At 41.9% G+C, this 13,620-nt stretch overlaps 1 protein-coding gene across 1 annotated transcript in view; it reads right to left on the bottom strand.

The window, feature by feature from the left end:
* mpdz (multiple PDZ domain crumbs cell polarity complex component) overlaps positions 1 to 12,785 on the bottom strand; it is a 58,897-nt gene extending 46,112 nt beyond the window's left edge. The window contains exons 1-8 of the mRNA XM_080051582.1: positions 12,735 to 12,785; positions 9,776 to 9,856; positions 6,837 to 7,003; positions 3,041 to 3,202; positions 2,342 to 2,481; positions 1,419 to 1,632; positions 874 to 996; positions 333 to 533 (exon numbers count right to left, since the gene is read on the bottom strand). Of these exons, the coding sequence (XP_079907708.1) occupies positions 333 to 533; positions 874 to 996; positions 1,419 to 1,632; positions 2,342 to 2,481; positions 3,041 to 3,202; positions 6,837 to 7,003; positions 9,776 to 9,791 (1,023 nt within the window). The 5' untranslated portion in view covers positions 9,792 to 9,856; positions 12,735 to 12,785. The remainder of the gene's footprint in view (positions 1 to 332; positions 534 to 873; positions 997 to 1,418; positions 1,633 to 2,341; positions 2,482 to 3,040; positions 3,203 to 6,836; positions 7,004 to 9,775; positions 9,857 to 12,734) is intronic.
* Positions 12,786 to 13,620: the final 835 nt, after the last annotated feature.

Genomic DNA, 13,620 nt, shown 5'->3' with positions numbered 1-13,620 from the left:
TGTACTAGTCAATGTGTTCATTAAAATACACTTTATTAATATTCTTTTGTTTCTTTTAAATTGAAGTGAGACGTACAGTGAGTCAGTTGTGGTTGCTGTTTGTTTGGGCTGTTTCTGAGTGAGTACAGCTATATCTCTTCTCCAAAGTATGAGTCATAAGTGATTCAATCTGCTATTTTATTTCATCCCATTTGCCCGGGCTGTCAGGAGTAAGAGAGGATACAGCGTAGTAAGTAACAACGTGTTTTTTATGTGTATAACCGTGTGTTATTTTGTCATACGTGATGATTTTCCATATATTTTGCTTGGGAGTGAAACGTCCCAACTCTCACCTGTTGTTCGTTGACAGTGGGCAGCACCACAGGCATGATGGCAGAGACGGATGGGTTCTCGTCCATGGGGCCCCTGGTCACCACCAACTTGACTCTGTTCCCACACTGCCTGAGCACCTGAGCCACCTGCTCACTGCCCATGCCCTGAAGGTCAGTCTCCCCGATTCTCAGGATGTGGTCCCCACTGTGTAGGCGGCCATCCTGGTGTAGAAAAAAAGCATGGTTCTCTTCCTTAGTCTGTGTGTAGCGTCCTTTTGATTTATAAAAATCTATTCTGACATTTTTTTTGACAACACGATTATTATAAAACACATTTTTTGGGGCATTTTTTATGCTTTTATGACATGCAGAGAACGAACACGGGCTGGATTGGAACCTGTGGTCTGCTGCTTCTGAGGACTGATCGGGCGCACTAACCACTACACCAAGAGCGCCCCCCATAGAATAAAGATGTTAACTCTGGTGTTATACGACATCTTGATTTTTAAAGAGATGCAACTGTATTCATAATTAGTTAGATATTGACCAATGTGCACATTACCTGGTCAGCTATTCCTCCGGGCAGGATGGTTTTGACTATAACTCCAGTGGTCTTTCCTCCCACTATACCGAAGCCAAGACCGGTGCCGTCGTTCACCAGCTCAATGGTTTCCACGTGCTGCCACTAGGGGATATACAATAGAAGAAACAATGAGCTGAACATTTAACTTTTGAACAAAAAAAAACATATTTATCCAGACATGAATGTAAACTTTCAAATTCTTCAATTACTGCATATTGCACATATTGTAAATATATTAATATTTAGAATTCATTTATTGTATATTACTCTTCTAATCTTATCCAATTGTATCATTTTGTTCTAATTGCAGCGTCAGAGAGAAACGTAATTTTGATTCCACTGTATGTCTGGCACATATTGGGGAAATTGACAATAGAGCTGCCTTTGACTTTGATGGACTTGAGATATTTCAAAAAGCTTTTAAATTGTTTTTATTCATGACGTTGATGTGTGTGTGTGTGTGTGTGTGTGTGTGTGTGTGTGTGTGTGTGTGTGTTTGTGTGCGTGCGTGCGTGCGTGTGTACCGCGCTGGAGTTGGCTGACAGTGTGCTGGCAGCAGAGGGCGTGCGGGACACCACGGGACTGGCCAGCTGAGGAATGGGCCCTCTGGCTACTGTGAGCTGCACCCTCTCTGAAGCGCACTGCAGGATGCCTATGGCCTGCTGGTGGGTCACTGTCTGGTCCAGGGGCTGCCCATTGATGGCTAAGATCTGGTCAGCTTCTTTCAACTTCCCATCACTGAAGGAGGTAAAAAAAAAAAGAAAATAGTGGCCATGAATTGAATGGTGTCAAGAGCTTTCTGAGATTTCAAACTAAATCTCCCTCAGACAGAAATGTACAGGGAATAGCTGTTGTACCAAGGTAGATATGTTTTGTTTTGAAGACATGCACAGTATTGTCTGAAGAAGAAAAAAAAAACGCCACAAAGCTCCTTTCAAATATGCAATCAAAATGATCAAGTGTTTGGCAATTTAAGGACTGCGCTATGATTTCTAATGTTTTGTTTTTGTGTTTTTGTCTTTGCTAAATATTTTACATGTTCAGAATAAAATGAATCAAATCAAAGCATGCATTTCCAGTGAGAAAGGCCAATTTGTAAGATTTCCCACAAGAATCTGTAAAAGTCTCAGACTGTCAGCAATATAATTTTAAAATATTTAAATTATAATTCAACTATTGGCCACATGTTCAGGAACTTTCTGAAATGTTGACTTCAAGATTCAAGATTCAAGATTCAAGATTTTTATTAGTGTCCCAAGAGGGCAAATTGGTTTACAGCGAGGAGAGGCGACAACACATAACAGTACAAACAGTGACGGACGCAAACATCACAACATGTACGCAGGCCTGGGCACTAAAGTGTTGCAATTTAAGATGTAAGGGAGTCTCCAAGTCTCTCTTTGCTCATTTGGCGTGGGAAGGGGGGGGGGGGGGATTGTCAACATACCAGTCAGCCACACTCCCCGGTTGGATTTCTTGGATGAAAATGCCCAGCTCTCCGCGGTTCTCGCTTTTTAGGCCCACCACGCTGAAGCCAAGGCCCCCTGACGCTGGCTTCTGCAGCTCCGCATGCGCCACGTAGCGACCCTGTGATCAAACACACATCAGATAACAGTGTAGCCCCCGCTGTGCATCACAAGCTACCGGGCTAGCAATTCAGAAGAGTATTTCATGACCACAGTGGGCGGTCTATAGGTCTTGCTTTTGCCCATCTTTGGATATTTCTTCTGAAAACGTATTCAAGGTGACATATTTATGTTGTTAAAATGAACACCTTTAACATACGCTATCAATGTGTGTATTCTTCTATTCCTTCCCATTGTTATAAGAGTAATACTCATCAGGGTACATTACTTCACGGCCTTTTGGGAATGACAGAAGATTCAAACGTTTTGTAAGTCTGTATTGCAAAATACAGTTTAACTCCTCTTAATCCTAAACTATGTTAACTGGGTGCTTATCCTCTTGGTTGTTGTAAAAATGGATGATTTATATCTTCAACAAGCAAGACACTCAATTGCATTGTGCTGGGAGAATGTTACTGGGCCTTCTCTTCTAAGATAAACCTTTGTTATTGCACTGACAGGCAAAAAGCAGTGTACAAACAGTGCAATGATTTATTTCGCTATGCAGTTGTATCCTTTACCTGTGCCATGGAGTGAATGATGTGTTCAAATTCTTCGGATGGCGTCTTGCCATTGACTTGTGAGGCGACGCATGCGTCTGCATAGGAAACATGGCCGCCGTTGGCCTTGACTGCTGTGACGAGATCGCCAGTGTCACTCCCATGTGACCCTTGGACACTCTCCTGGACAAAGAATGATCATAAACATGTTGAAAACAGCAAATGTTTCATTTTAGGATTAAAGGTGGAGTCAGGGATTCTGGAGAATGCTTTTCAAAATCACTTCATGTCAAAAGCAGTGAATATCTCCTGACAATCTGCTTACCTGTATACTGTGTGTGGGCTGAGAAATAATCCGGTGTTAATAGTAATACACAGCCTACGCAAGAGAGACTGAAAATGACACTGGCCTTCTAATATACAAGTGGTGATGTTGTCTGTTAGCGTTACCAGTGTGACAGCACACCAACAACAGCTTTGATTTTTCTACAAATAGAGAGCAGAGCAATTACTGGTGCTAATCCAAACCAAAGACAATTAAAAGTTCCCACCAAAATAAAACAGCCTGATTCATTTCCGACTGCGGAAAGCACACATTAGGCAAATGTAATTTTAGACACCAAAACCCTGTAGTGTGTGGGTGTAGTGTGGAACCACTGGGGATGCCAGATAGTCTGTTATCCCAACCCACGATTAGCTGGATCTGTGGCAGCCTAATCCCTTCAAGAGATGATAGCTCTCAGCTGATGTTCCAACAATGACGAGGCTCCAAATGCAATATTTCTATCATGGCGTCGGCCGGGCCATCTGGATGCTTTAATATGCTGGGGGGGGGGGGTTAATTACTGCAATGACTTTACTTTGTGTGACAGATGAATTACATGAAAGCGACAACTACGCAGAGCTGTGTTTTTCCAATTTCATCAGCCAAAGGACATAATGCTTATGGCCATCTGAATCGGATTGGAAAAAGGGACAGACATGATACGAGCCATAATTTCATAAACACTTAATTTGGCATATGGCGTTTCCGAGGCTAAAAAGCTGTCCTTGTGAACTTTGTGCATTTGCTTTGGGAGCTCGGTAAAACAATGTGCTGCAAATTGTGCCTCCTTTAAACACGGCACCAGATGAGCCCCGAGCAAACAAAACTCCATGTACAGGACACACTAGTGCTGCACACAGCAAACAGACAATAAAAAACTCCTGGGCTAAGTTAGCGTAGCATGCTGCTAAGTTGCTGCCCTCAAGCATGAGCTTTGTTAGCTGGGGCCTGGCTAAGAGGATTAAAGTTCCAGTTTGGTTCTTGCACATTTAAGAAATTGTTTCTGCCCCACTTCACACGACGGCCTCATTCTCATTGGGCGAGTGTGGCCTTGTCGCCATAGCGACACGGTGCTGGGCAAGGCCTAACTAGCAGAGCCAGCAGACGGACAGTGTGTGTGTGTGTGTGTGTGTGTGTGTGTGTGTGTGTGTGTGTGTGTGTGTGTGTGTGTGTGTGTGTGTGTGTGTGTGTGTGTGTGATGTGTCTGGCTCTTGTCTCACAGCACAAAACACAAAACTGCATCCTCTCTCCAAATTGGCTCTGCTTTGAGGGGCCAAACAAACGCAGTCAGGTTTGGAGGCTCTGTCAAAACAATAACAGGGACTTGTTGCACTTGCTGAAAAATGTCGCTTGAGCATTGTTACGGCCATGGAATAGGTCCATTTTTAGAATATGAAGGGTTTTTACAATGCATGGCTGCTTGATAAATTTAGCTAAATAAAACAAACAAACATGCATACATACACAGACACACACAGACACACACACACACACACACACACACACACACACACACACACACACACACACACACACACACACACACAGAGGAATGTACCTCTTTTGAAAAAGCTAAATTGCCAGCACACAGAAAAATGCCAGCAGCAGGGCTTTTATAATCTAAATTCCACAAGAGGGTAAAAGCAGTAGCATCCCTGCCTCCCACTGCATAGCTCACATATTTCTGTCTCCATTTCTCAAACACTTACCCGGGCCCCTTTTCTCCACTCTGACTCAGGAGCTCTTTGCTTCCACTCAGAATGTGAATGTCTCAATGGAGACAATCAGCTTGAAAGACAAGATGTTCCTGACTTAGGCCAGCTATCTTCTGTCTGCCCATATTATATCTGGCTTGTGTGAACCCTGACAGCAATTTGGCCAAAGCGGCAACACCGATGGGGATGTGGATTGAAATGGGGGGGGGGGACATGAGCCCAAAATACAGAATCAGTGAGGTCATAGAGGAAACAATAGCAAAGGCAGTAGACATCATTTGGGAGTAAGGATATGGAAAAGTCAGTCTTGCAACAGTAGGCCGATGACCATTTTTTTCACCGAAAGCATGATTCATCGCTGAGGTTGATCCACATATACAAATGCTTACTTACAAAATAAACATCTGTTTAATTGTACACTAAATGTAGTATTTTTCAACGGCTTTAGTTTGCAGCTCGGCGTCAGCCATTTATTTTTGCACCATTTTTTCAAGCGTAGTTCGGCCATGTGTATCTACGCCAACTCGTGCCTGTGTGGTGCAGCTTATCAATCAGGTTAATCGGCATTTCTACATTTAAACTTTTTTCTGCTGGCCCCCTCTGACACCAGTTCAAGGTACCTGATATATTTTAATAATATTGAACTATCCCTTTAAGAGCTCCTCTTTCAAAATGTTCAACCAGCAGCCAACGTGAGGCTTCAACAGTCTGAGTAAGTCTAATTAGGTGGGTATATCTTCCAAAGGTCAGTCTTTAAGTACCAAATACCCTCTATGTGTTACTCTTCCTCCGCTTAAACCGGCTAATTCCAACTGCTGAGGCCTCCCATTAGCAAATGCATTGCAGTTTGAATATTGCTTTGGGTTTTTACACTTGGTCTGGGCCGAGTGCTAAAGGCTAGTTAAGGGTGTCAACATCCCAATGTCACCATAATGAAACCATGGGTGTTGGTTGTTTGGTGTCTGCAGGCAGGGTGACACTGCCTCAGTAGCCTGTCTACACAAAGACAATAACCATGACTACATGATGGTAATAAAAAACGGACAAATTAGCCCTGGCCATCTGGCATTTTTGGCAGTTCATACTCTGTAAACTAATAATGAAGAAGTCTAAATGAGCATAACCAAGTACACTCCTAATGACCTGGGAGACCAGCATCACTTATCTTCCAAACACTGTCTCTCCAAATTAGACCTGCAAGGTATTTACCAATGTCAAAAAGTGGATAGTGTGAAACCCCACGTTATGCTTTAGACATGAATTATTGACCCACATATCTCAAAATGTTTGAATATACAAGTTCATTTAGGTACAAAATGCTTTATAAACACTTTGTTCATTAAGTTTCAAGAACATACGTTTGTCTGTGTTAAGCAATATAATTGCAGACTTTTCTTTAAATAAATACAAAGGCAAACATATCTTGAATTACAGATATGTATGTGTGTGTGTATACATACTGTATATATGCTTGAATTCTTCATTCTCTCAAGTGCCAGCACTTCTCTGCACACAACACATTGAGGTTTTAGTCACATTCTGTATTCAATGTTTTGTGTGTACTGTTTGCCTGTAGTAGCCATGTGTATAAATCCTCCAGAGGTATGTCACTTTTCCACACTGTATACTGGGAACCCTGTGTCCTTCAAAATAAAAGCGCAGCATCAGAAAATGTGTTGAACTTTTTCATCAACAATTTTTTTTTTCACACACACCTCGACCCACTCCAAATTGCCCTGCTCCCACCCGTTTGTAAATGACTGATTTGGGCGTTTACCTGGTCTTTGAGGTGCTGGACGGACTTCTGCAGGGCCAGGATCTGGTGGAAGAGGGGGCTCTGGAGCACTGATTTGAGCAGGCTGAGCTTCTCCTCCGTGGGCACCTCCCCCCGCTCCTTCAGCTTGGCCTGGAGACGCTCCACCGCCTGCAAGGCACGCTGGGTGTCTGTGGACCGCCGCATAGTTCAGTGACAGCGCCGGAGTGCCAGGAGTGAAGGATGTGTGGAAGTGTGTGGGGGAGAGAGAGAGACAGAGAGAGGTGGAGAGAGCACTGATGAGGACAGAGGCTTTATCAGTATACTTTGGGAAGAGATAGTGAGACAGCTGGGAAGAGGTTGTTTGGATATGGTCCTAAAAAGACATTGCCATGTAAATACAGCAGTTTTCCTCTCACCTTAATAACAATAAGGTCACAGTCAGAGTAAGCAATAATTGTATTAAGACATGTGGCGTTTTATGCTGGGCTTATACTAGAGGACTTTTAAAAGACTTTGAAAAGGCTGAAGACTGAAACACTCTTACATCTGAAGACAATCAACTCACACCTGAAGACAACTAGTCATTAGTTTTCAGTCACAGAGTGAGATTTTGAAAAGACATGGGGTCTCATATTGCAAGACTACAACTAGATTCCTTTTGAGATTAATATTATTTCCGCAAACGCGATAGTGATTATTTAATTAAAAAAAGGTTAATTCAATATTCCGAGCGGGGGACTTCCTTTAGTTATTTGACCATCTTTATTTGCTGATCTCATACCCCAATAACTTTAACTCCTAACCCTGTATTTGATGGTAAAGTGTTAAGGTCAGCCTGGTTCTCCCGCCGAGGCTTCAAGGAAAACGTGTCTGAAATAAGTGCCTGCACAGGCGGACACAGGTCGCGACTAATGCCGCTCCTCCTGCGTCGTGCTTGGTGCATGCGAGAGTGTGACAGTGTTTACGTCATTTCGCTTGAGCCAACCCCCTAAGACTAGCGATAATATCAAACATGTTTGATAATGTCAGAACGTAAAGACGGGAAGAAGACTGGCTGAAATCGGGTCGAATGACCACCTTACACCAAACGACTGAGATTACGGGCGCGCGCCACTATTCCAGCAGGATCCCGTGATTTCAGTCCGACATTGTAAGATTGTCTGCGACTGTCAAATCACGTGAAAAATCGTGTAGTGCAAGCCTAGCATTAGTCACATCATTAAGACATGAAGACACCTTAAGGCAAACTGCAGTGGAATAGGGTACCATTTTAACTAATAGATATCATCATAAAACTGTCCCGTATGATTATTTACATTAAAACTTTTTAACTTTTTGTATTTTAATTAATTCCAAAAAAAATTTAATAAATATTGCATTATCTAACTAGTTATGCGTGAATTTGCATCTAAAAAATCTGTTGACTCCATCATATTCCATTACACGTTAATGGGAAAATTCCCGTAGCTGCCGGCATGTTATAACACCTTATTTAGAATATTGTCTTAACCAGAATATGGAGAGACACACACATATCTAAACCTATAGGCTTTGCTTAGGCAGAAGCAGACCTCGCTATATCAAAATCGAGTATGAGGTTTCTGAAACAAAAATAAATTCAAACACGCCGCTTTGTTTGCAAAAATAACTACGTTCCCCTTCTTTGCAAATGAAGCACGGAATGTGTATCAGGAGGGACAATCGATAAAAAAAGAAGCAATGACCCTCCACGGTTTGCTTGCTGGACCTTGCATAAGCCCCACAATGGAGAAAGGTCCAGAGTGGCTTGTTAGCCTAGTGAGGATGGGCCCACACCAATGTCATCTGGACAAAAATGAAGCAATTTCCAGGGCTCAACCAAGCATGACTAACACCTAATAGACCGTGCAGACTAGAGCTCCAAAGTATTTTTTTCTTATTTGCACTTAGAAGCTTGTGTTGTTGGAAGAAAAGGTTGTAAACAAGCCAATAACACTGGAGCCTCTGCAAAAAGAAATACGGTTCTGACCACTGGGCCCTAAGCAGGTAACATTGCCCTCACCTCAGTGTGTATAATGAGGAGTCACAGCAGAGTGACCCGTGTGTGTATCTGTTTGTGTGTTTGTGTCTGTCTGTTTGCTCTCATGTATGTTCCAAATGACCTAGTGGTTCCTGGGCAGAGTGGATGAGTATAAGGATGACATCATATGAAATTGTCCAAATTGTAGAAGGTTAATTCCATAAAAAGAAAAAAAATACCACATTCGACAATGAATTCTAGAATTTGAAAAGATAACTTGTTAAGCCTTTTAATCTCACGCTACCAAGACTGGTGTATATAAAGCCCCATTAACCCATCCTGCACCTCCCCAGTTGATAGGACATCAGCACATGGGTCAAACATTCCGTTCTTGAGAGTGACCACAGATTGCAGTGATAAAAGGAAGAAGCTAGTAGCGCCGTCGGGCAATTTGGCCCTATGCTTTTGACAGTTGGACAAATACATACTCTATGGGGGGGGGGGGGGGGGGGGGCAAACAAACAATCAAGTATATGGCAACATCATCAGATATGGCAACATTGGCAGTCACCAAGCCTTGAACCCAATCCAGGGCCCTCTTACTCTGGTGGAGGGAGAGAAAAAACTCACAGCGAGAGCCAAATGCAAATGAGCATAGACATTGCTCATTGAAAATGTTATGATTAATTTTGTTTTTAAAGGCACACGGGTTTTCAGAGGGGATATTTCACGGTCTGTCTTGTTTATTATGGTAGAGTTTATTTTTGATTAAATCGGCTATTTTAGTATCCAAGACCGTCATGCAGTGAATAAACAGCCATACACTGCCAACAGCTATCATTGTATTAATGTATCATGCATTATCAACCATTACCCTATGGTAATGATACACACTGACTCAATCGGTTGTATCTGGTTTGCCATTACACAAGAATAGAATATAACAAAAACGGCTACTTACCCATTGTTTCTATCATTGTTAGATCTCCGGCTAAATGTGCTTTCTCCCCATTAACTGCAATTTCAAAGCCCCAATTAAGGCCTGCAAAAAAAACAAGAAAAAAACACTGATTTTATTTCCTTAACAATCAGAGAACTGAAAATCAGGTGCACACACATACACATCCCTAAACTTTCACTATACGCACTGTGCATGCAAAGAAGCAGGAAGCAAGAGCTGCAAAGAGGCTCAATCTCCTTGAACCCAACTTCTTAACACTCTATTTGAAGGTCAACATAGAAGGGAAAATAATAATGGATTTATTTCCTCTCACTCAGGGCCATATCTATCTCTAAAAAGAACGCTTTATCCATCGCGCTGAAGGACTGACTGCGGGCTGCTTACAGAGTGCCTCAGTGCCACAGTGCAGTGTGTTTGTCAGTGTTTGAACACACACTCTATCTCCTGTAGGTTGTAACTCAAGTTCACTTACTAACTGACTAATGCCCTTAATGATGGATTACCTGGTTATTTAAATTACTGGAACTTCATTCTAAGCACCTAGTCAGCAGTTTTTTGTCATGGGCGTGCGACACAACGGCTGCGGCCCCCCGAATTGAATATGATTATTAATGTTGTCTCCTGTCAGATAGATAGAGCCATATATCTTCATGAGACAACATTTCTGATGATGACTCATCATATTCAGGCTAAGCAGTTATTTTGAACTATAGGCATGAAAACCCTTATCGCATCATGACAGGGTGGAAAAAACTAACAATTATTTTAGAATTATATAATAACATGCAGATTATTCTGTTCTATAACTGTTTTCTCTTGAAGAATGGTCAGAAAACAGTGAAAGTGCCCTGTAAAATAGGGAACTGCATATCAGTGAATACAAATAGATATTCAGTTTTCTATCGTAAACAACAAACAAATGCAACTCTAATGGCACATATTAGATTCGGAAATGTAATATGTTTGACACTAAGTACACAATACGACTAAACATATTATTATCAATTTACATATGAAGCATTTGTTTGTCGCATGTTGCTTTTATCATTAAAAAAAGGAGATAATTACTGATTACAAAGCCGTGACACATCCCAGGCCAACTTTAGAAACCCAATAGTAGCACTAGCACATAACGGTGGTTAGCCTTGTGTCTTTTGTGTTTTAGCCTGAGTAATGCTGTATTGCCGGTGTCATGAGATCCCATGTCAGGACAGGGCACACCTGACTTTGGTGACTGCTGTTTCAAAGCACGCCACCATGACTCAGGGATGACTTCACAAATTAAAGGAGCTTGGTAGGGTAATTTTAAAGCCCTATACAGATACTTAGAATAGCCACAGTACACGTGGTGAAAGGATCAACTTTGTGTACATTCATCTCATTTGCTTCACCCACTCACTGTGCATTTATAACTGTCAAAGCTTTTGAGTTACAGTACATGGCAGGCAGCACATGTGTACTGTATTTGTTTTAGACCTGTAAATGAGCCTATTGGGTTAATATGGAAGGATTAGGCTAGTGTAAGATTAAAGGAATACTTCACCCATACGGAACCGGCGTTCTATCATTATAAAACCACTATTATAATATAATGAATGAGGTTTTTCTTCCCTCAGTCTTCCCTTGGCCCAGCTGTCCTGTTAATCCTAACCCTACATTTTACCATGCGTGATGTCACACATGGTAAAATGTAGGGTTAGACAGTGAGACCATAAAACACTCTTTCTGCCTTTTCTCAGGCTAGGTTGAACCGATTTCTAAAATGTTTACACATTTATACTACATAGGATCTCAGAGTTCAATACACCTTCATATTTCCACCGGTGAAGTGGGTCTTTAAGTATTGAGTAGCGGTGAACAAATTGCTGGCATAAAATATACATATTTGTCTACTTTATTTCTGCTATTGAATTTAAATAGATATGGTCACCTGAAAGATGAGTGATTAGGATACTGCCACTTCCAAAGAAAGATAAGCCTATGCATTGTAGATAGGTTATGACACATCTACATGTATCATTATATGTTTTCCTAAGCCATTTCCTAAACCATTACAATATTTGTGCTACAAAAAGTCATAGGCCTAGTCTAGGTGTTGCGTTTAGGGACCGTTCAAATGTAGGCCTATTAAACATGCATATCCTATTCTTGAGCAAGAGCAGAAAGTTGTTCATTATAAGGTTACGAGTTGCACACATCCAGTGGCTTGTAATGATTCAACTGAAGGCCAGAGGAAGGCATTAGCTAGGTTGACCACTAGCCTAAAACAAGCAGGGCTATGGCTTTAAAACCTTAAAACACAGGAGCTTTGAGATGGCATGTCGCCTACGAAGATAATCTTCGTTGGAGTCATGCGCGTGCGAGTTTTGCGGTTACATCAAGTAGGCTATAGCTAATAATAACAGGTTGTCATTGTATGGCGCGCGGTTCTCCTTCAAAATAAAAGGCAATATCTGTCGATAGGCTTGTTTATTGTAGCCGCGGTTCCTACAGTGGACGTAGGCTATTGTTGGAAGAAAACACAAAATAATTACAAGAATTAACATGTTTGCTAATATTTTGAATACTAGGGTATAACTACGGCACTTTGGACAATCCGCTTTGCTTCATTCTGCTCAACTCCTCCTCCTCCTCCTTCCCCATCTCATCCATGGAGCGAGAGAGCAACAGGCTTCCGACGAGAGGAACACGGTGAAGAAGTTTAGAAAGCCAAACAATGGCTGCTGTGGCTGTTTGTTGTACGAATAAAACACAAGCACTCGAAGGGGGGGACGTCAAAAGCTATTTAGTATTACGTCGGTCGTGTTTAGTGACCCACAGACGTCTCATACAATTCGACCCCCCAATCCTATTTCATTAGCGACAATGTAGCGAACAAAGGCGACCCTCGAAAAGGCCTAATAAGTTATTTTTACATTATTTCCAAAATTGTTTCCTTGGCTGATAACAAGTCACTTACATGAGTGTGGAGCCTCTTTATTCCGCCGTTGGCCAGCGTCCTACTCTGCCCTCTCTCCTCTGTCTGTCCTGCGGCTAACGTAACGGCGCACTGACTGGGGCTTATAGAGCCGGGGCGTAGTGTAACTAGATCCTCTGTGGACATTTACAACGATAGCCAGGCTCCCACCAGAATGGGACTGAAGCGCCGCTTGCTGGTCGGCCTGGCGCCTAGGCCCGAGATGTCAGGCCCGGCTCCTAGCTTCACGAATAGGTCTACTGACCACTACTATTCAGCATCTTTACATTTCTACCCATAAAGTGGTTCAGGGACTTTTATTTTGCAAAGCCCACTCAGAACCCAAACAGAGGCAAAAAATAAATAAATAAGAAAGACATGTCTTACAAAATAGGCTATAGAACTTTTAGGGATGGCCATTGAGTGCAAGTGTGTCATTATTTTCGAATGACACACACGATATAAGAAATACAAAATAATGAAAAGAAAAATCCCAGAATTTCCGTAGCCAACATATAAACAATACGACCATAAAAAACAACATATAAATATACATGATCATAAAACACAACGCTAAATAAATCAATATATACAAGTAACAAAATGTGTAGGCAACAGATAGGCCTAATAAAATAAGATGAAAATCACAGATGTATAGGCAAACAAGAGGGCTATTAAAACAAGAGCAATCCCACTGTAATGCAACTTCAAGTATCAACCTGAACGTCTCAGTTGAAACCAATCGCTGGTTTAAGTGAGTCCTGTATAGTTTGTTACACCTGTTGGGAGCCTAAAAGGTCAAACTTGGAGATTTTGCCTCAGTTCCTATTGATGCGGCATGGCAAGTCTAATGTGTGTCTGTGAGCGTGTCTGATATGGTGTGTGGGTG

This window comes from Ammodytes marinus (genome assembly GCF_949987685.1).
Source record: "Ammodytes marinus genome assembly, chromosome: 23".
In the NCBI taxonomy this organism is placed as follows: domain Eukaryota; kingdom Metazoa; phylum Chordata; class Actinopteri; order Uranoscopiformes; family Ammodytidae; genus Ammodytes; species Ammodytes marinus.
This window is presented reverse-complemented; position numbering and strand designations above follow the sequence as displayed.